This window comes from Dermacentor andersoni, chromosome 11 (assembly GCF_023375885.2).
Source record: "Dermacentor andersoni chromosome 11, qqDerAnde1_hic_scaffold, whole genome shotgun sequence".
Lineage (NCBI taxonomy): Eukaryota > Metazoa > Arthropoda > Arachnida > Ixodida > Ixodidae > Dermacentor > Dermacentor andersoni.
In genome coordinates this window covers 111155903-111178849 of record NC_092824.1, presented here as the reverse complement: position 1 = coordinate 111178849, position 22947 = coordinate 111155903, and the positions used below count along the sequence as shown (strand labels likewise).

Here is a 22947-nt window from a genome sequence, read left to right as displayed (position 1 = left end):
CGCTGATATCTTTTCTCAAAACCTGCGGAAATAAATCGACGCAGCAATATTATTTTGTCGACAACAGCAGCACGCAAGTTCGGACTGATATACTTCCTAAAGGGGTGTCTTTTTTTAATTCTTCGTCGGGGAACCGTAATCAAAGCGAGCGCCGCGCGTATACCGCGACCTCCTGTGCTAGAGATGCGCTCTTTTGCCTCTAGAAATATGGCCGCTGGCGGCTTCACTCGCTCCCGTAGGCGGCTACTGGGACTGCCACTCCAGAAGCTTTATATGACGTCCTTGATATCGCCCTCAGAAATTCGAACCAATTTCAAGGACAATGATTTTGCATTCGGCAGATTTCAGAAGTCGCATAGCATCATATTTTGAAAGTCCCGCCGCATGCAACCAGCAAAACATAGCCTTCAAGATCTGCATATGTTTTTCCACGCTGTTCAAATTCTGGATAGATGGATGGATGAATGGGTGGATGGATGTTATGAGCGTCCCCCTTAGAATAGGTTAGTGGGTTGCGCCACCACGCCCTTGTTATTTTATTGCCTAATGTCCTACCTATGTCTAAAACAAAAAACCAACGATGAATTCCCATAACAAAAGTTTCTAAGTCCGTATTGTGAACATTATTTTTGTACGACTTCACTTTTTGTCGTTTTTCTACTTCCGCCAATCTTCCAATCGCCTCTTGCTCATCTTTCTTGCGGAAATGTTTACTTTCCTCCTGCTCTCGCTCAATCCAAGAGTTTCAAGAAGTTCATTGGTGCCTAAATTGACTGCTGGACAGATATCCTGAACCCATAGAATGACGCCCTCTATATTTAAAACGCAGATCTTAAAGGCTATGCTTTTGCATGTTGAATGTGCCAGATGGGACTGTGGGAGCCAAAAACACGTCACGGACGTCAGGTTTTAGGCGTCCAAAACGTGACGTCTATGACTTATTTCGACTCTTGATGTCGCACTCGGCGCATTTGACAATAGAAAGTATAACCTTTAAGACCCGCACGGTAAATAAGAGGGCGCCCCCTTATGAGGCATGAAATTGAACGCCACCTAATTAGACACCACCGATAATTCTGTTACCATGTGACGAGTCATTCCCTGGCAATTTTTGCATGCGATAGCGCCACTAAAAAGACCCCATGCGGTTTGCACACTACTTACACATAACTTCCAAAATGCTTTCGACATTGACCTCGGAGGCTTTGCTAACTTGGGCCTCCGAGATTGCGCGCACTGGCACACGACACGTTGTGTTTATCAGACGGGAGAGAGCGCCACATGTCGCGCGCTGCGCCAGAACCTGAACGCGTGTCACGTGATTGGAAGGCGAGGGGGAAAAAGGGAAAAGAAAAAGATCAGTTGGTTGCAAGTTGCGAGCCGGCGGTGGTTTTCAGTTTTAGCGTCGGTTCCGTCGCGCTGCTGCGCTGAACCGACAGGCGGAAAAGCTCGCGCTGTGTTGTGTGCTTTCACGGGCTCCCGTTCGGTCCAAAGGCCGAAGCCGCGCAGACGACCATTGGGATGCTGCAGAGATGAGAGGACTTCTACGGCGCTGACCAAGGCTGTCGCCACGGGCTCGCTTCCACCGGCATAATGGGCGACGACACGAGCGTTCGGGTGGCCGTCCGGTAAGCTCTTCGCCTTCCGTTAGCACCTGACAGTTCGCTTCGGCGAATCTCGGGCGCAGCGTGTTTGATGGAAGCCCGCCGTCTCTTCTTGTCCGAACGTCGTCCGTTATGCAGAGCCGAATTTTAGCCACCGTTGCGGCGAAGCGAACCTCAGTTCATGACTTTAAAAGGGGAGAGACCGTCACCTTCATAGTACGTGCGTCAATTTGCGCGAGAGCCGTTTTCCGCGTAGGTTGGCGCTTGTAGGCTGGCTGGAATCGAAACCAACCCACGCCGCCGAAAGACTCAAGGACTAATAGCAGGAGCGGGTAGAGCCAGTGGCGTAGGGAGAAATTTTTTCGCGCACACACTTGACCGGGGACGAGCAGGTGAGGCGAGGGGGGGGGGGAGTGCAATATTTACTAACGTCAGTATTTAACTGCACTTGTGCCACTGCCTGGCTATGCCACTTGGTAACAGCTAGCGCAGCGGCCGAGTTCCAGCTTGATCTAAAGGAACTCTTCCATTTATATTTCGCCTTTAGTAACGTGATGCGTACCGCGGCTGTTTTGATACTCGGAACTCTGCTGCTCGCATTTGCATGGACGTGAAAGGGATACTGGTGCTTTGCTTAGTGCTGTTGGTGTTTTAGAGTAGCCGGACGCGACCTTTGCGCGTATAATTGTTGCGGCTAGCGTATTATATGCGACCACGAAACACGAGCTAGCTGGCAGCCCGCATCGCAAGCAGCTTTCAATTGTTGTCCGCTGGCGTCGAGGGGGCCTCTACACGCGCGGACAATAGCTTCCTTTTGTGAAACGTTGCGGGAGTTTCTTCTTGCTTGCCTAGATGCTCAAATGGCGTGTTATCCCTGGGGGCAATCTTGTGCCTTGCATTTTGCCTTGTAGCACGTCTGCGGCTCTCGTATTTGTCGTTTGTGTTTACTTGCCGCCTCCGAGGGTCACCTATTTGTTATCCGGCCTTTGCGAGCACGGCCCCGCCGGAGGTCGGCGGAGCGTGAATCTGGGTTTGGTGGGAAAGGTGCGGGCACCGGCCCGACCCGCCGTTATTACGCTGTCGGGTTTATCGCACTCTCGTACGACACACGGCGCAGCGCGGTGTCGGAAAAAGAGCAGACGACCTGCTCGCTCGACACACCTCACGGAGCGCGTTCGTCCTTTGTTTGCACTACCATTGCGCCACCGCTGCCGCTTTCGTTTTAGTTAGGTAAGGGGGAAAATGACGAAAAAAAAATCACAATTAGTTACGAGGGGAGCTACGAAACATGCTCGCGTTGTGTCCCCATTCCTTGTGCGGCCTCCCTTGTCTGTGTTTTTTCTAGTGCGGTAGTGTTGTGTACACTAGAGCGAGCGCATTTGTTTGCGCATCAATCGGCGTTGACGTTGATTTGTTATCAGAGACCGAAGGGGACCAGATAAAGCGCTCGCTTGGCGCTGAGAGTGGTTTCCACACCAATGCGCCAAACAAATTGGCTTCGTGCGATTTCTGTCGATAAGGCAGTAATCCCCTCGCGTGACGCACTTCGACGTATCGCGTATCTTTGATTGATAGGTGCTCATATCGTAGCGCAATTATACTGTCGGTCTCTAGAATGTGGAATACGACGAAATAAACTGCGCTGTAGCCAGGAGTTCATATAGCCGATTATCAAGCTTGTGGGTGGCCGAGAATGTATTACCGTAGGCGGGAAATGTGTGCAATAAAGTGACAATCCTGGAAGCGTCGGGAGGAAAATTGGCTGCTGAAATTTTTGTAGGATGATGAGTCGACAGCATGCAGCTTAGAGTAGTTTCGGAATTGCTCATGTTGGAATTTTATGCTGATAGTACGTACAAACCTGCTTCTCAGAATGTGGCATACCACGATAGCAAGCCGTTGAAGGGAGCCGCCCACGTGATCGCTCGTTTACAGTGTAGCTACACAAAAATGATGTCACATGTGTTAGTGAATTATCCTTCTACAGATCAATGAAGCGACTTCTACCATCAGAAGAGGCCTGGTAAGCCAGAAAAGCCGCAAAAACCAAAGACTGGTGGCGACGCCGCATTGAATTTCCCGCACTAAATCGCCCTGACGGCATGGATTCTTATGGTGCCCGTTGAGGCTTAGTTGTTTATCCTTAAATATGGGGCAGGGATGCTTTAGTGCCACGTTGTGTTGCTTGCGAAGATATGGTGTACGGGCGGATTTCTGTCGCGCCCTTTTGGCTATTCATATTCACATAACCGCAATAGCTTTATTTTCTTTCTTTTTTTTCTTCTTGGCTTTTTTTCCTCTGCTCCCGGGAATTCGCATGCGCCCTACAACAGCAGTTGCTTTTCATAACTGCGACGATCCTTTACGCACTGTGGTTTGTCTCTTCTCGGTTTGGTTCCTCGTAGAGGGGCACCTGCCCGCGTGTCTCCTGCGGTGAAACGGAAAGGATTGGACAAAAAAAAGAGAAAAGACGACTGCGTTCTTTGGTGGGAGCGGCGGCGACATACATTAACATTAGTTTTGCAGGAAAAAGGTGGGGGTGGGGAGGGTTTGAGCGTGGAGGAAAGCGAGATGCCGCTCGCTTTGCGCAAACGTGCAGGTACGATGCGAATGTGCCACGCATACACGCTCACCTGCTCGCCGGGCGGCGACATCAACGCCATCAACGGGACCAGCAATAGGCCTTCGCGATAACGGGGCCAACAGCGCGTAGCGCGATCCACCCGCAAGACGGACAGGAAGGAGCACGTATTCGTGTTTGTTTACATTTTTCTTTAGCTGCTTATGTCGAATTGCGTTTAGCTTACTACAAAAAACTGCTAGAGGGAACTCCGGCGCTGTATTCTCTACGGTGGAGGAATTGTGGTGGTTCAGTCGGCATGAATACAGGAAACTGTAGAATGCAAAAAAAAAAAAAAAAAACCTTAGAACTCTGGACTAAGTACAACCCTCCCCCCTCCCCAAATGTCGAGGATCGCAGCCAAGAAGACGAAGCTGCCGACTCGCGTTTTTTACTTTTTTTTGTGTGTGAAGGACAGTCTTTTCTTTCTCCTCCTTCTATAGCGTGCGAATGATATGTATTACATGAATTTACTGTCATTATTTGGCATGTCGCAAGAAAAGACTTCGTCCATCGTAGTTGTGTCTTGTTTGCGCGGGCACCTGAATTGCCCCGCCGCCGGGACAAGGGGAGGGAGGACAGCTTATAGTTAAGCATGGATTTGCCTAAACTTCGTTGTTCTGTCCTCAACGGCATTGCGAACTCAGGAAAATATTGGGTTATACGTGCGACGATTCGCTATCATTATGTGCGCAAATACCTGTTGCCTTGCTGTGCTTACGAAATTTTGTTTGCTCGGAAATTTTGAAAACTGACACCCGATGAAGATATTGCAGTCACTGGCCAAGCCACGGAAAAAAGCCCTGGAACTTCATCCTCGTCTTACCTGACCAGACGAAGTTTCGTCAAACCCCAATTAAAACATAAGTAAGATCGCAAGAACATCTGAAGCCATGAGCACGAAGATAACACGAAGCAATGTACTTCCACTTCATTCCCGTGGTGTAGCAGTAATTTTCGTAGGAAACAACAGAAATTTCAGATTGTCTCGGAACTCTCGATTGTATACTTGTTATTTGAAAGTCACGTTGAAAATGATTTGTATTGCATGAATTAATTCGTTCTTGCTTGTCGCTTCAGACGTTCTCGGTGTTGCTTATTACTGTTTCTTTCTAAATTTCAAAGCAACCGTATTTTTCCAAACACAGCAGGGCGAAAAATCTGCGCACATGCATACTCATTCCGCGTTGTTGTACTTAAGGCAATGTTTTGTCGAAAATGATCAATTTGCGAAGAAAGCCGTTTGTAGCGAGGTCAGTTTATGCAAATTCATATACTACCTCTTATTCCCATTTTAGCCACTAGCATATGATTCCCATGTTGACTGCAGTTGCAGCTCCCCTAGACACTACCGCAAGAGTTCCCTCTGTTTTTTTGTTTTGTTTTTCTTGTATATAGAAACTGATGTAGAATCATGGCCTACGAGATCAAGGGACGCGCCCTTGCGATGTCGGAGGCCTCTGTCGAATCGTCAAGAGTGTTGTGTGCCAATGTGATGGCCGGATAAGTTGAAATCAACGCTAACAGCATAGCGCACGTTGTGACAGTGACTGTCTTTGTGTAGCCATATACAGAAATTCGCAGCGCAAGATGACTTACCACGTATGCACCAACACGGTACAGATGCAAGTGTTTTATTCGATTACAACCAGTTGCACACACCGTCGTCTTTCTTCTTGCGCAAACGTCATGTATAGTTGCCGGGGCCCGGAAGCGTAGGACATATCAAGGGCTACATCGTTAAAGAAAGCACTAAAAAATTACAGCACGCGTCTGACGCAGGTGTTTCACTTATACTGATAGTCCATAATGCTATGTACGCCCCACACTCGACGAGGCGTTTTCGTCGGTTTCGCTGACCGCCGATAAGGTCTGTTACATTGCCCATTTCAGAGGCATCGCTAACGTTTATTCGAAGGCGTCGTAAATTATTTAAGAATGAGCTGGATGTCCGTATAGCGCGAGAACGTGGCCGATTGTTACGATTGGTACGTCGGTGTTTCGTGAGCTAGAATTTGGTTATAGGCGGCACACTGCGCGCTTAAATTCAGTTTTGTCGTCCCATTCTCGATGGTGCTGGAACAGGAGTAGAATTTTGAATTAAAGCGAAGAAAGCGTACAGAGACAATACACAGAACGTGAAAATACGCATTAAAAATCAATTTGAGCTGTATTGCTTTGTCAGTCCTTATAATACCTCAATGATAGCCCTCGACATTTCCATCCCCCCTCGCTCTCTAAAATAAATAAATACTTTAATCGTGTCAGCATGCTTTGTAAACCCAGAAAAACGCAAGAACAACACGAGAAGCGACGCCGGATTTAGCCCCTTCCGTGCCACGCTGTATCCACAATTCTGGCCAAAATTGGTCGAACTATTTTCAAAGATCCGAGTTTCGAACGTGTTTACTTCCTCGGAAAGGATAAATTTTCTGCTGCGCTGTCTCACGGACTCTGTGTTGCCATCTACGAGAAGCACCGGGCTAAGCGCTGAGGGGAAACTATAGGCTAGTCAATGGCTAGAAAATACCAAGTACCGTTGACGAGCTGAGCCCGTTCAATGGCCTTTCTTTTTATACCAGAGACGTGTCGATGAACCCAGCACGTCTGAGGCACGAAAGTTTACAAACTCTCCGTCACGTCATGGATTGTGACTGCGTCAGCTCAGGCCTCCTCCTTTGACTATACTGTTTTCTAAAGCAGTCAAAATCTGAACTTCGCAAGTTTCGTGACCTTTTACTGTGCCAGAACAGGTAAAATAACAATATTGATACGAGGCAGAAACATATTAAACAACGCGCGCAGCTTCGTGCGCCCCGCAAGAGGACAACGGCGTATTGGAGGAAGAAACGACGAAATAATGGCACGTGTTTTCGCCGCACGCACTCGCATCGTAGGTGGCCGTTGTCGGCGTCTACAAGAAGAGGTGAAGCGACGCTCGAGAGAGGTCATTCCTGATCTCCTGTTTAGAACGCGGCAGTCCCTTTTATTTACCCCCAGGGCACAAGTTAGCACACAATGAATAGTTGTCTGGACTCCCTTAGCTGTTCGTTACAATTCTGGCGGAGGTGTGCTGGGTAATGATTTCCAGCCCAATTCGAGTTGGAGAAAGCAGCCCGGAGCCACGCCATCTCAGATCCAACGAGCTCACGCCTGTCCACCAGCGCACGAGCCGTCGCCTACGTGTTGAGCCGCCTGAGTTTCCTCTTTTGCCAGAGCAAACTATAATAGCAGCAGCAGACAATACTGAAATGACGTCGCAGACAGCCTCAACCCGCATCGTTGTTGATCAGCCGCGGACGCCCGAGCCTTTTCACGGCGACACCTTCGAAGACGCCGAAGACTGGTTGGAAGGCTTCGAGCGCGTCGCGGACTACAATGGATAGGACGAAAACCGGAAGCTCCGCAATGTTTACTTCGCGTTGCAAGACTGTGCGCGAACGCAGTTTGAAAACTATGAAGCTGTCCTCCGGTCGTGGCATGACTTCCTACGAGAGCTGTTGGCCACGTATCCGAGCGCAGGCCGCCGGGAAAGAGCTGAAGCCGCTTTGCAAGCAAGAAGCCAACGAAACAACAAAAGCGTGGCAATGTATCTCGAAGATACGTCCCGCTTATTCCGCCGGGCTGATCCGCACATGAGCGAGGACAAGAAGCTTTGACACCTGATGCGCGGTGTGAAGCAGGAGCTTCTTGCCGGTTTGGTTCGCAGCCCTCCACGCACCGTCGCCGAATTCCGCTCCGAGGCTACAACTATGGAAAAGACAATTCAACAGCGAGCGAGACTCTACAACCGCGATATGAACGTCGCCTCTATGGATGCGATGTCGGCAATGTTCGGGAACAGCGTCGAGGTCTTACGAGAACTCGTAAGATCTGTGGTTCGAGAAGAGCTCCAGAGGCAGCGGCTGAACAACGGCCCCACAGCGGTCTCTTCGTTCGCAGAAGTGGTTCGCGAAGAAGTGAGACAAGCAGTCTGCGAACAGCACCCGCAAGCACAGCCCCAAGCGTCGTCACCGGTACGGCCGACGGTATCGTACGCCGAGGTATTCGAGGGTCCACAGGACGTACTTTCGTCAAGGCAGCTACGCCTGTACCCGAACCTCGGTTCTTGCCGTCTCCGCCGGAGACGAAATTCCGGAAAGCTGACATATGGCGCACTCCTGATAGAATCCCACTGTGCTGCCACTGCGGCGAAGCTGGTCATCTCTACAGGATGTGCAAAATGCGCAGAGCGGGACTTGGGGGGTTTTCCGTAAACTCTCCTTGCCCAAAAACGGTGAACGCCCTTTTGAAATCCAGGAGTATTTGTCAACGCGCCAAAGCCCGCAGACTTCACAGCAACATCAACCTCGGTCAACAGTTCCGCTGAGGTATCGATCACCGAGCCCGCGTCCATCCTCAAGCTCCCCAAGGCGATGCCCCTAAAGCCCACGTCGGGAAATCTAATACCGGCGACCTGTGGAGGTGAGGCTGCTGTCGACGCAAGAACAGAGCCTCCAGCGCTGAATCTGAAATATAACGACGGACGCGAGAGCAGTTGCGGAAAGAGTGACGTTGCTTCCGATTTGTGTGTTTATAGACGGCGGCGAAATTACTGCTTTAGTAGAGAGGCGTAGACCATTCCGTTATGTGTAAAGTACTTGCCAGAAGAGTGAAAAAAGTGCTGACTCCTTGGAGAGGACCGCAAATTCCAACCGCCGGAGGAAACCTTATCAACTCGATGGGCAGGTACACTTCTAGAATCGGAATACGCGGCTTCACATGCGTCGCCAGTTTCATTGTCCTGTCAGAATGCTCAAGGGATTTAATTATTGGAATGGTCTTTTTGCAGCCAAACGCTGCAGTAATCAACTTGCAGCAATCCTGTGTGTCGTTCTCAACGAAGCACGCCATCGTGACGTTCGAGTGTGAAGAACAATTTGATGCGCTTCAGATTATAGACGACGACGTCACGATACCCCCAAGATCCAACCTAGCTGTCGCCGTAAGAAGCACCGTATTCAGCGAATATGAAGGAATGGCAGACAGTAACACTGGGCTCTTACTCGAAAATGGGATCTGTATGGCAAGGGGTCTTGTTCGGCTGCGTGACGAGTGTTCGAATGTCTTCCTGACTAATTTTGGAAATGAAGTCCAGCATGTTGCGACGGGAACCGTCATTTCCCGCCTTAACGATTAAGAACAGATTACGGAATTGAGCCCTTACGATGCTGCACTACTGGATTCTGACAACGTAGACTCCATACTTGCATCCGTCAACATCGAAGCAGCACCATCACCGAGCCAGAAACAGCAAATAGAGAACTTTGTACGAGAATTCGCCTCGTGTTTCTCAACGACATCGAAAGTCCAGAGAACATCTACCGCCAAACACCGTATCATTGTCGACGAAGCTGTGACTCCTATTTGCCAGCATCCCTACCGAGTATCACCGAAGGACAGACAGACAGACACACAGACAGACAGACACACAGACAGACAGACACACAGACAGACAGACACACAGACAGACAGACACACAGACAGACAGACACACAGACAGACAGACACACGGACAGACAGACACACGGACAGACAGACACACGGACAGACAGACACACGGACAGACAGACACACGGACAGGGACAGACAGGGACAGACAGACAGGGACAGACAGACAGGGACAGACAGGGACAGACAGACAGGGACAGACAGACAGGGACAGACAGACAGGGACAGACAGACAGGGACAGACAGACAGGGACAGACAGACACGGACAGACAGACACGGACAGACAGACACGGACAGACAGACACGGACAGACAGACACGGACAGACAGACACGGACAGACAGACACGGACAGACAGACACGGACAGACAGACACGGACAGACAGACACGGACAGACAGACACGGACAGACAGACACGGACAGACAGACACGGACAGACAGACACGGACAGACAGACACGGACAGACAGACACGGACAGACAGACACAGACAGACAGACACAGACAGACAAAGAACTTTATTAATGGTCATGAGGAACCGGCGTTAGGGTACCTCCCTTTTTAGTGAGTTCCCGTAGCCGTCGCGGGCTGCACCCACGTCGGGGTCGGAAGATCGTGGTCCTCCGCCCTGTCGCAGGCCCTCTGGACAGCCCGTAGAGAGATCATCAGCAAACAAATCGAAGAAATGCTTAGAAACGACGTAATTAAACCATCGACTAGCCCGTGGGCTTCGCCTGTGGTGCTGGTAAAGAAAAAGGATCTGACCTTGCGCTTCTGCGTTAATTATCGAAAGCTAAATGTCGTCACAAAGCGGGATGTCTATCCACTTCCGAGGATCGATGACACCCTCGATAGACTACGGGATGCGAAATTCTTTTCCTCTCTCGTCCTCAAAAGCGGATACTGGCAAATAGAAGTGGATGAACGAGGTCCTGAGAAGACAGCATTCCTCACAACAGACGGACTATACGAATTCAAGGTACTTCCGTTCTGCCTCTGTTCCGCACCTACCACCTTTCAGCGGATGATGGACACTGTGCTCTCCGGGTTAAAGTGGCAGTCCTGTCTGGTTTATCTTGATGATGTCGTGATTTTTTCTACCACCTTTGCTCAGCATGTGGAACGACTAAGGACTGTGCTCAAAGCTATTAGTTCAGCAGGGCTGATGATAAAGCCGCAGAAATGTCACCTTGGCTTCCACGAGCTCCTTTTCCTCGGCCATGTGATTAGCTCCGAAGGCATCCGTCCTGACCCTGAGAAGACCGCAGCAGTAGAAAAGTTTCTTAGACCAACCGATAAAAAGGCCGTTTGGCGATTCCTAGGACTTTGTGCCTACTACAGGCGTTTCGTCAAAAATTTTTCGAAGATTGCCGACCCGTTAACGCGATTAACGAAAGAAGATATGCATTTCGTCTAAGTGAACAAGGTGCATTCAATGAGCTACGACGGCGACTTCAAAACCACCCGGACCTTGCGCACTTTGATTAGGAAGCGGAAATAGACATCCACACAGACGCCAGCAATTTAGGACTCGGTGCCGTCCTCGTTCAGTGGCAAAACGGAGAGGAAAGAGTGATTGCATACGCTAGCCGCACTCTTTCGAGGGCTGAAACCAACAATTCAGCCACAGAAAAATAATGCCGCGCAGTAATATGGGCCTTAGGAAAATTCCGACCATACTTATACGGTAGACCGTTCCGAGCAATCAACGACCATCACTCATTGTGCTGGCTTGCAAACCTGAAAGATCCTTCTGGACGACTTGCTAGATGGAGTCTGAGGCTGCAGGAATACGACGTAACGGTCGTGTACAAGTCAGGTCGCAAGTACAGTGACGCTGATTGTTTATCGCGTGCGCCGGTCGAATCTGCTCCTGTGAAAGATGGACACGATTTTCCGTTTCTTGGAGCCGTGACAACATCTGAGATGGCCAAACACCAACAGTCTAACGCCGAGTTTCTCCTACTCATCAGGCACCTCGAGGGACACTCCGTCTATATTCCGCGAGTTTTCTGCCGGGGCTTGTCATCGTATGTGATCAGAAATGGCGTTCTGTACAAAAGAAATTTCGCGCAAAGCACAGAGAAATTTGTACTCGTCGTTTCTTGAGCTTTGCGATCCGAAATTTTGGAAGCGATCCGAAATTTTGGAATTTTGTCCTGATGACCCATCAGCAGGACATCTCGGGGTGAGCAGAACGTTCGTCCGAATTCATGCTAAGTACTACTGGCCAAAGGTATTGAATTCAGTACAGCTTTATGTATGAAGATGTCGGGGTTGCCAAAGACGCAAAACGCCTCCATCAAAACCAGCACGCCTCCTTCAACCAATAGAACCCCCAGGAGCCCCGTTCGAACAAGTAGGAATGGACTTGCTCGGTCCCTTTCCGACATCGTCATCAGGGAAACGATGGATTGTAGTAGCGACGGATTACCTAACCCAATATGCCGAGACATCATCTCTAATCAGTGCAACGGCCGTTGAAGTGGCTGAATTCTTTGTCACCAGGATGGTATTACGACACAATGCCCCTGCAATTATCATGGACCGACAGCCGATTTGACGCAATCCATTATGAAACTGACTCATACCAGCCACAGGAAAACAGCTGCCTATCACCCTCACTCAAATGGGCTAACCGAGCGATTGGACAGGTCGCTGACCGATATGTTGTCAATTTATGTAGACTCATTGCACCGTACATGGGACAAGGTACTACCATATGCAACATTTGCCTACAATACCGCATTGCAAGAGACCACTCAAGTAAGGCCATTCCAGCTTGTTTTTGGTCGAACAGTTACCACACCCTTGGATGCAATGCTGCCTGTCAGCGACAGTACAGAACAGAACCCTTACATCAGTGACTTTACACAGAGGGCCGAAGAAGCACGTCAGCTGGCGCAACATCGCATTCAACAAAGGCAGCGCATCAACGCGGACCGATACAACCTGCGGCAAAGGGAAGTCGAGTATGCACCAGGCGACAGAGTATGGGTGTGGACTCCCGTTCGGACGCGCGGCCTGTCCGAAAAGCTTTTGCGCCGTTATTTCGGCCCTTACCGAGTGCTTCGCCGCATCAGTCCCCTGAACTACGAAGTTACGCCCGAAGGACAAATGAGCTCATCACGATGCCGGCGTCGCACAGAAACTGTACATGTGGTCAGACTGAAGCCATATTATGACAGGCAGTGAATATTCTACCAAACATCTATTCTGTGCCCTATACCACTTTAGTATGGACAACAGCTTGCGAACGATTTCGTCGCTTTACGCATCGGGATGATGCGTTTTGGAGGGGGGATAATGATACAAGGCAGAAACATATTTAAACAACGTGCGGAGGTTCATGCCCCCCCCCCTTCAAGAGGACAACGGCGTATTGGAGGAAAAAACGACGAAATAATGGCACGTGTTTTCGCCGCATCGCGCTCGCATCGCACACGCACACTCGCGTTTCGCCGCTAAAACGACTTTTCTTTCTTTTTTTGTCTTTGTGCATGCGCCGTTTTGAGGTTGTGCTCACCGTTAGCCGAGTGTCTGTTCAATGTGGGGTGTATGAAACATGTGCACGAGACGTTATTGGTTTCCGTGTTGTCTGCCCGCGCCATTGTGCCCCCTGTACAGTGGTCACGTGGGCTGCGAACGTGTGACGAATCTGCGTCGTCGCGACTACACCAGGCGCCATCCATCTTGTCATTGCCGAGACGCTTCAGCGGAGCAGTAGACACCTGCTGCGCGAGCAACCGGTTTCGAGTGCGTAGTGTAACACGCGTTTGCACGTGCAGCTTCCAGCACGAGCGAGTCACGCGTGCGCGGTTCGTCTGCTTGTGCGGGGCCGCTAGCCGATTCAGGTGTTAGTGAATTTCGTCGCTACAACAACAAGCAAGCTGCGGTAAGAGGAGCCTCAAGCCAGAACAAACTCCAACGCGAGACTGGTGGCGACGCCGTGGTGAAATCCAGTGCGCCGTGACGTCACTGCTTTTTGACGGCCCCTTCTGGGGCCTAGTCAATTTTTGCCTGTAAAGATTGACTTCTGTTGAATTGTTGAAAAGCAGGTAGGGTTGTTTGAAACCAGTTGTAACTAAACTTCTAACCAGTTACGCGCGCGTGGTCTCATTTCCCTCGGCGGTACGCTCGCTCAGCCCACGCGCTATAGCGGAGCAGTAGTTGTTCTGACATGTTGAAGCATAAGAATTAAACGGCGTAAACGTACGGTGTATTTCATCGTCTTTTGTTCGCATCGTTTAGCGATTCGACTCCAGCGATCCCCACACGTTTGCATGACCTCGACCAAGCTGAATTCCACAAGCCAGCTCTATCCACTTCTGTCGATGTCACGCAAAAATGGCTGAGACTAGGTGACGACGGCGAGGATGATGATCTCGTACCGGAAGATCAGATGCAGCACGGTATAAGCGTTGCTTGGTTAATCTGCAGGGGAAGTACTACGTAGTGTTTGAAATAGCTCTTGCAAAGTGGTCGAAAGCGGGTGACTTTGTTACGCATTTTAAGTGATACGAGAGTGCAGTTAAGAGGAAGCTTTAGCTCGGGCCCAACTCCGACGCGGCCTATTCAAATACATGTAAAAACGCAAAAACGTTTTTATGAGATAACCCCTGGACCAATTTTGATGAAATTTGTTGCATTTGAAAGAGAAAGTTAAATTCTAGTGACTGTTGGAAGCGGAATTTCGATTTAGGGCTTGAATTTTCTTAAAACGATTTTCAAATATTTGACCGTTTGAAAAAAATAGAAGCACGAAGTTTACAAATTCATAGCTCTGCATCAAGAACTGATATCGCGGTTCTGTAAACGGCATCCATTAGATCATTCAAAGCGGACAAATTCAATATGTCATTTTACATCTTACGTGAATTTGTTACGTTGGTTACAAGGGTTTTGCAAAAGTTGTGTTTCTCTATGATTAAATTTTTTATATTCATGTGTAACATATCAATTTTGTCCGCTTTAGATGTACTATTAGATGCAATTCACAGAATTGTATTATCATTTTTAGTGGTTGAGTTAGAGTTGTAAACTTGATAGTTTCGTTTTTTGAAAATTTTTAATTTTTGCCAATTTTAATAAAAAATTTACGACCCAACTCAAAAATTTGAAACCAACAGTCACTAGATTTTAAGTTTTTCTTTTAAATGCAGCAAACCCCGTCAAATTTGGTGCAGTGGTTGGCGAGAAAAACGAATTCTCCTTTTACATGTATTTAGATAGGAGCACCCGAGCTAAAGCTTCCTCTTAAAGGTAATCGCTGAAGTTCAGGTTATCACTGAATGCCACGCTTACCTTCTGCTACCAACCTGGGCCTCCAGCTTTAATGCCCTGTAAGCAAATGGGGATTTTTCACAGACAGACAGACAGACAGACAGACAGACAGACAGACAGACAGACAGACAGACGGACGGACGGACACACTGACGGACGGACGGACGGACGGACGGACACACTGACGGACACACTGACGGACGGACACACTGACGGACGGACATTTTGCTGGGATGCGGTTGTACGAGATCATCATGTATGTGCAGATGAGCACGCTTCGTAGAAACACCATATGTCTGGCGCCAGGACACCCGACAGTACGCGACACATTCGAGTATTCATTCTACGAGTTAATTTAACTATGCCCTGAGCTGGACGAGTTGCCCTGATTGGCGCAGTATAATCTTATTCAGAAAGACCAATGCATCCCGCATACAAGGCATTTCTGCTCACAAATGTAAATTGAGGATACTAAAGAGACGGGAAAAACTCATTTTGCTCACAGTATTGATGGCACATTTTTCACTTTACCATATAAAGATAAAATTTGTTAAAATTCAGAAAAATGTTATTGGCCGTAGGTCAAACTTAAAAAAAGTACTTTAAAGCTTTTCTTCCATTGAAATTTCTGTGGTGACGTCGTCTTCGGATTTTTTTTTTATTTTTCACATTTATTTTTTGCAATGTGTATTCTACTTTAAAGGAACCGAAGTCTGAAATCCTACAGTGGCCCAAATACGAGACAATACTCCGAAATCCATGACGTCGTGCTGACGTATACTGGCACCAGGGTTTCTGCGCGAAATTGAGAAAAGCGAAACGTGGGTCGTCATTTTCTTACAGCCAGCAACCTCTCACCGCGAAATCGGCGGACGCCATTTTGAAGGAGCGCTTCGTCAGTCTAAACTGATTCATCAGTCTCGAACCTCTTCGAACTATGTATGATCGCCTGAAACACCTCGCACGCGAACTGCCTCGTGACTTGAGCGCTTAATGCCCCGCAGCTCGTTCGCGGCGCTTGCTGCTGTGCTGACTTTCTCTTGATCCGGTGTCGCCAGGGGAGATAAAAAATATACGCCCGCGTGAAGCAGGCACTTCTGACATAAGGGTTCTTATTCTGGGCGCTCGGAAAGTCGTCGCACGTATACATCGGTTGTTGTTTTCCTCCTGTTTCCCTGCCCGACGCACTTTCCTCGGTTTCTCGAAAACACACACACAGTGCGCGCGCGCGTGCGTGTGTGTGTGTGTGCATGGAAAAGCAATTGCGTTGGAAGATTTCCCACTCAAAAACCACGCGTGTGTTTTCACGAGGGAGAATTCGTCGGCCTGCCTATCAATCGATCACCTCCTTAATCGAAATGCGCTCTAAGCGAGGTAGGTGCGCAGTAAGATTAGGCATGTTCGTAGTGATTGATCTTAGAACTTCAGCTCAGCGACCTCTCAATACAACTTTACCGGGCTGCCTTCGGACTGATTTACTCTTAGATTTGTCATTTGGTTTGTCAAATACACTAGGGGGGGGGGGGGGGGGGGGTGCGCAGACAAAAATTCTTAACAGGTCTGACTTTCGGTATAGTTACGGTTCACACATTTCCGAATTGGTATTGCCTGCATACCGTCTATAATACACTTCATACAGTCTTCTACTCGAGCTTATTAGCCTATAGTTTTTTAGTGTAGAGCTTTCTTCGTGGTAAGGGAAAGCATACGTCGAAGGCGAAAGGAATCTACGCACATGCAGCTGCTTCTCACAAAACCCAGACATGCATTCAGCCGCGTGACGTCCGCGATACAAATTCCTTTCGGCGACGAAAGGAGAGATGGCCGCGCACAGTTGTGCGCGCACGTTCACTATTGCCATAGGAAGCTCCCATCAGTCCGCGCGTCAGCTCCTGTGTCGGTAAACGAAATTGCGACACAACGCCACGCCGGTTACCACAGACCGCCGCGATTGTCAGGTGCGGGTACTTGGTCGGGCGAACGCGAGAGTGTTTCCTTTGGGCAGGTATTAATGCGCAGAGCCGTTTGTGGCCTGTGTAAACACAGCGACACGATAACACCGCACCGTCGCTGTGTTCGAGTGTGTGTGGGCGCGCGCGTGGCCTCTCAGAATTGCGCGTGCACTTGACCCGGGGGGGGGGGGGGGGGGAGAGGAGATAGGCAGTTATCGTGTTCAAGTAACCTGTCTATTGCCAGCACGGTTTCAAGCATGTTTCTTAAATTACAGTGAATAAATTCTAGGGTTTTACGTGCCAGAACCGCGATTTGATTGAGTGGCACGTGGTAGTGGGGGACTCCGCATTAATTTTGACCACCAGGGGATCATTAACGCGCCCCCAATGCATGGCCGGGACACGAATGTTCTGGCATTTCGCGCCCATCGAAATGCGGCCGGCCCGGCCTGGATTTGATTGTCACCATCGTTGTGAAGCAGTACGAGGGGCAGTCAAATCAAAACCCTCAATTCGTTGTACATTTCAAATTTTCATGCCACTGACGTGTAAGTTGTCAAACTTGTCGCCGGTATATAGTCCATAACATCGTCACCGTCTCGTTGTAAAGATAGCCGCCCCAATTAAGATATGCACTGTGCTGGCAATAAATCCTGGTATCAAACTTTTCACAAGCTTGCACGCGAAACCTATTGAAATTCATTAAAGGGGGAAAGATTAAGTGCGCTAATGCACGTTTACCAGCACAACAGGCGTATGGCGTCGAAAATTCGCAAGTGGCGTGACGTCTCTCCCGTCACTCGGGTCAGGCACATCGAGTTGCGACGCCAGAGCAGAATGCTCGTTCTCGTATCACTGCCCTTGTAACAGTTGCGGCCATTCACAATCTACGCATTGAGTGTCCACCACTTTCCGTATTCACAAGATGTCGTACCGAGTGACTGCCAAATGTTTTTTCCGCTCAGCGAGATACTGGCGAAAACAAGTTCGGTCAGATAAAGATCAACCGGTGGGTGCACGATTGCGCAGCCAAAAATATTTTCTGCCGCCGGGGACCTTCTCAATCGGCGTCGCCACCGCTGGAAGGCAACTCTCAAAATTTCGGAGCTGGAAGACCAGCTCTGGGCCGTCCGGCAAGCCGAAGATGTCGCCCGAGTCCAAGGACATGGAGCCGCCGCTTGAGGCCTCTATAACAAAAACTGCCGGACCATTCTTTTTAATAAAGTTTCCTCTTCTTCTCCACGGGAATTCAGATGCTTCGCATACGTTGGAAAATTGTATTGATCGCGGGGAAAATTGCGTGTAAAATGATGCTAAAGTGTTTCTCATTCGCTCAATAAATTATCTAAAAAATAACCGTTTTCGTTCGACTGACCATTGTATAAAAGTGACACTAATGGCCATGACAGGTCAGCGTGCGAAGGTAGACTTGTTTAGTTGCAGACAGGGGCTCGAAAGCCTTTTGTTATACGGATGCCCTATACCTGTATTCTATGAGAACTGGCACTGTTTATAGATCCTGGCGTAATCGTGAGAAATCCAATTGTAAATAGCAGTGCTTTCTAGATTTGTCGCATTCATGTCACCGTTGCTTGTTTATCTGCAACGAGCTACGTCATTAGCTATTATCAGTGGTTCCGCCATATGTAATGTCCCTACCGGGCCTTTTTGGAATAACCGACCATAAGCACGCACTCACGTCTCTCCCCCCCCCCCCCCCCCCCCGCCTCTCTCTCTCTCTCTCTCTCTCTCTCTACACATCGTAGTTTTGTAATGCGTGGCGTCAACACAGCGGTGACCTGCACGCACAAACGTGACGCGGAACGTGACATTTGTGTGTACACGACAGCAGCTCGACGCAAGCGGCGCCCCACACCGCTGTCGCGACCCATCCGTCACCGCGAGACGAAGGGGAGGGGAGGGGGGGAGTAGGCCAAGCGTGTCTGTCTGTAGTTAGGCTACTGAGACGGGACCACGGCTGCTTGTTAATGCCGCGGCGTGATCCAGACAGTGGTCGTCCGTCCCAGCTTGAATCGATGTAATATATACACTATAGTCGTCAGCGTGCGTTTCGTTGTCTCTCTCTAATTGGGCACGTGGTGCCAGTTATTTACATTATTTCGTTGATTTAACACTCGCTTTGCTAATCCGAGTTTATTTTCATAGCTGTACGAAGCGTCTGGAAGGAGACAATGCGTGGCTTGTCGCTAGCACTTCGGTGGTTCTGAACCGTGTTCTAGCTTGGCAATTACCTCAATGATATAGCCGACTTGATTAGTTTAATTGCAGTTATTGGCTCACTGGAAAGCGCTACTTACGACTGGCACGCGTAGCTGACTCCATTCGCGCATATATAGGGCGGTCTGGTGTACGTTTTCACTTGTTTTCTCATCTCCGTTACGTTTCCGTGAATCTGTCAAGCAGCCTGTTCTTATGCTGTTCTATGTGTATGGCTTGTCTCTCTTCGTGTTGACGGGCTGTCGCTCACAGGCAGTCCGATTTTGTTCCGATCCCTCGTAGTTATCGCCACAGCACTTGCACGTGCCGTAAGTACACATGTAGTTCAAGAAGGTATGCATATGCCGCTCTCGGAAGCAAGACCAAACTTTGTTGACAGGGAGAAATAGTCAAGGAGCAGTATACATGCTCTTGCGAGTGTAAAGCTGGCACTATAGTTAGTTTTGGTTACACCGTGTTTTCAGTTTGAACAAAATTTGGTATCCACAAATATGTGGCGTTAAAATTAGCAGCCCCGTGTATTGCCGCGGCTCTGGAATAACGTGGTAAGCCTATTGTTAGGGCTCTATGAAGGTTGAGAAGGCAGTTTTCAGTATTGCATGCAATATATATACCGCGCCCTGCGGCATATTCAGCAATTTAGTCGAGGGCTCTATTTGCTGTCCGAAACTCGCCTTTGCGTGAGCGTAGGTGCCGAGAGCGTATCGGATGCCAACCCGGAACCAGATTTGCTCGTTCAACGGAAAATTTCGTTATGCGGTTGCGATGATTCAAAGAGCCTGGTCATTTGCGCTCGTCAGAGTTAATGTAACGTACACTAGAACCGTTCTACTGTTAAAGCGCTCGATGTGCGGATCGCGGCAACAGCTGTTCTCCATATGCCGCGGTATACTTGTGTCGGTGTTTTGCCCTTTATGCAGCTAATGACCTTTCTCCTTTTTTTTTTAACTTTCCGTAGCGCCGGTGATGAATGACTGTTAGTTCGCTCCTGTTGACGCAGGCACAGCGTCGTCAAATGCGCGTTAAGCGCTTCTGTCTTGCGTGCTGAAATTGCGGCGGCTTCTTTGGGCTTTGCCGACGCACAAAGGTTTAACGAGCTGTATAGTTACGAGCACAGCAGCAGCCATTTGATAGCACTGACTGCGCAGTGAACAATGCCCGTTGTTTCGTCGTGGTGCTTGCATCCCGGACGCTGCCTGCAGCACGAGCTGTCTCGTGGGGGAGACTGCGCACCGGGTAAAGAAATCTGCAGACTTCGTAAAGGCCTCTTTTTCTTTGACCGTATCTGCATCAATGCACTTGGAGTTGGAATTAAGTTACGTTATGTTGGCATTAAGTTATGTAAAATAGATAACGGGGAACGTTAACGGTAAGTAGGCTTGATTGCTTCGCTAAGCAATGTAATCAAGTTTTATTAACGAGAACCACACAGGACGGGAGGCTTCGCCAGTGGGGCATGTACCAGATGTAATATAGGCCCAACGCGACGAGTACCAGGTACGCAAGAAAAATCGGGGAGATGTCATGATAAAGAAAATAGCGCCAAGGACGAGCCCAGGGAAAGTAAAACAAGACAGTGCGCAGTATTGTATAGCTTTTGCGTCATTGTGCTCGTCTATTGGCGCTGTTCACCACGCCGACTCGCCCAGCTGTCCCTAATTTCGCCGGAGGATGCGTTTCACGTCGCCCGTGCCTTCGAGGTTTGACGGCCCCTTTCACCCGAGGTGTGAGTCGGCCTGATGAGTGCACGGCCGGGTACTCGTGTTCACACTAGCGAGTGGCAGGTGACGAACCCACGACTTCCCGCAGCCGGGGCGGCCGCCATGCCGCAGGGGGAGATGCAGGACAAGGGGAATACGTACGCACAGGTACAAGTGATATGCAAGGCTTTCATGGAAGGAGTGCGCCTTCTTTCCACGGCAGACTTAACAGAGCGGCCGATCACGGATATTAAAGTCGACCAGAGAAGATTCAAAAGTGCACGTTGGTCTCGCGGTACGCCCTTGCTATACGTCGTCCACAAACGCATACTATACGTCTACCGTCGGCGTAACAGGTACTGCTGAAGTTTATACGTGCCTATTTTCATCTTGGTCATGCATATAGTGACGCTTGACTTGCGCATTACATTTTGGGGTGCAGCCGATAACGGCGAGGCTCTCTGCAAAGCATGCGTTGGCATCGATGGCAGTGCCACCGCCGATTGCCCGTTGCCTGTTCCTCGAGTTCTATTTCTGCTGACCAACAACTGGTCTGCCGGCCGGCTTTGTGTCCAGCTCCGTAAAAGGCGCGTCGTATACGCCGGCGGCAGGTGCGCGTGCACGCCTTGGCGCGCAGTATGGGCACGCAGCTGAGGACGCCGGAAGCTGCGCGTCTCTGATGACGCGCGGGTTCCCAGCGGAGAGGTAGACAGGGGGGTTATTCGGAGCCGCGTTCCGGTCGGCTACACTGCTTGAAGACGGGGGGTGGCCTCCGCTAAAGCAAAGCACGCTCTTTGTCACTCCTTTGCCCGTCTTGGCTCGACCGACGGGGTCGTCGCCCCTTTCAGCAGGCCTTCGGCTGTACGCGTACTTTGTCGTTTGTGCGGTAACTCTTGGACCGGTATAGTCTCGAGAGCTGGTGCCATACCAGTAGGAACGTGCAGGTATAACACGCTATAACGCGTTATAACAAGTATAACACGCTATAGTGAACAAATGAAGCCCGAGTAGGAAGTTAAAATGAGGTAAAGGGACAATATTAGCATGCTTGGTTAGAAATACGAAGTGTGACACGCAATTCCATGTAACAGGTGAACTAATCTCGGATGTTAAACAACGAAATTCACGCACTCCACGCCCACAGAAATATCCAGTGCCAGCCGGCAATGACTGGCAACACCATGGTTACCGGGTTGGTAAACATGAATGCGTATACTCACGCATGATGCAACATTATGAATACTTCAGATGCAGTATTAATAGTGCATCTGCATAGCGTTTGTGCAGAACTATGTCAGCGGTCTGACATTTCCTGCGCACCGGAGCACGCGTTCACTTCTCTCCCGCGTGTCTGATCTTTTTCTCACTACTACGCGATCAACGACCTCCAGTATCGATCCGGGCAGGCTTTGTACGAGCTGTGCAGAGCGCGAGCGTTTTGAATCTTGCCCTCCACCTCATCTTTCGGATCTTACTTTGACCGACCTGTTTCACTTCTCTTAACGAGGTTCAAGCGCGCTTGCCCTCATTCCTTTGTGTTCTTCCTTGAGTGTCTTATAGCGCGAGTGTCATATTGGGCCAAAGAAGTATCGGTGAAGCGGCCCCTGCAAATACATGTCGCCTGTGGCTGTTACATGCTTCCTGTGTATAATTCCACCGTATATAGTCGGGAACGGTGTCGCACGCCTGAAAGGTCAGGTTGCATGCACAGGCATGCTAAAAGCGTTGGCGTAAACGGCGGAGGTGAGTCGCACTGCCGTAGCTAATCTGGTGTAGCATTGCGCACAATTAAAAAAAAAAAATAAGAGGTTCTCCCCCAACCGACCCACGTCAACTGGGTTCACCTTATACATTAAACGTTACTTGCCCCTCTACTTGCACACTACACTTTTCATACCTCACTCGCCATCTGCCGCATGCAGCTACCTTTCTGTCCAGTTATCTACTGATAGACGGCCCGCTATCTCACTGTCCGGTATGAGATCGCCGTGTTTTTTTGTTTTTGTTTTCCTTCTCATTACTGTTCATTGCCTGTAGTTATTCCTACCTCCACACATATC

General features: G+C 49.4%; 1 protein-coding gene across 3 annotated transcripts in view; it reads left to right on the top strand.

Annotated features, from left to right (window-relative positions):
* Positions 1-1350: 1350 nt before the first annotated feature.
* The window catches only part of Klp31E (kinesin-like protein 31E), a 117148-nt gene continuing 95551 nt past the window's right edge, over positions 1351-22947 (top strand). For 2 of the 3 annotated variants that reach the window (XM_050186344.3, XM_050186343.3), the window contains exon 1: positions 1352-1628. In XM_050186344.3, the coding sequence (XP_050042301.1) occupies positions 1594-1628 (35 nt within the window). In that variant the 5' untranslated portion in view covers positions 1352-1593. Of the gene's footprint in view, positions 1629-22947 lie in introns of all 3 variants that reach the window. The other variant, XM_050186345.3, reaches the window with a different exon arrangement.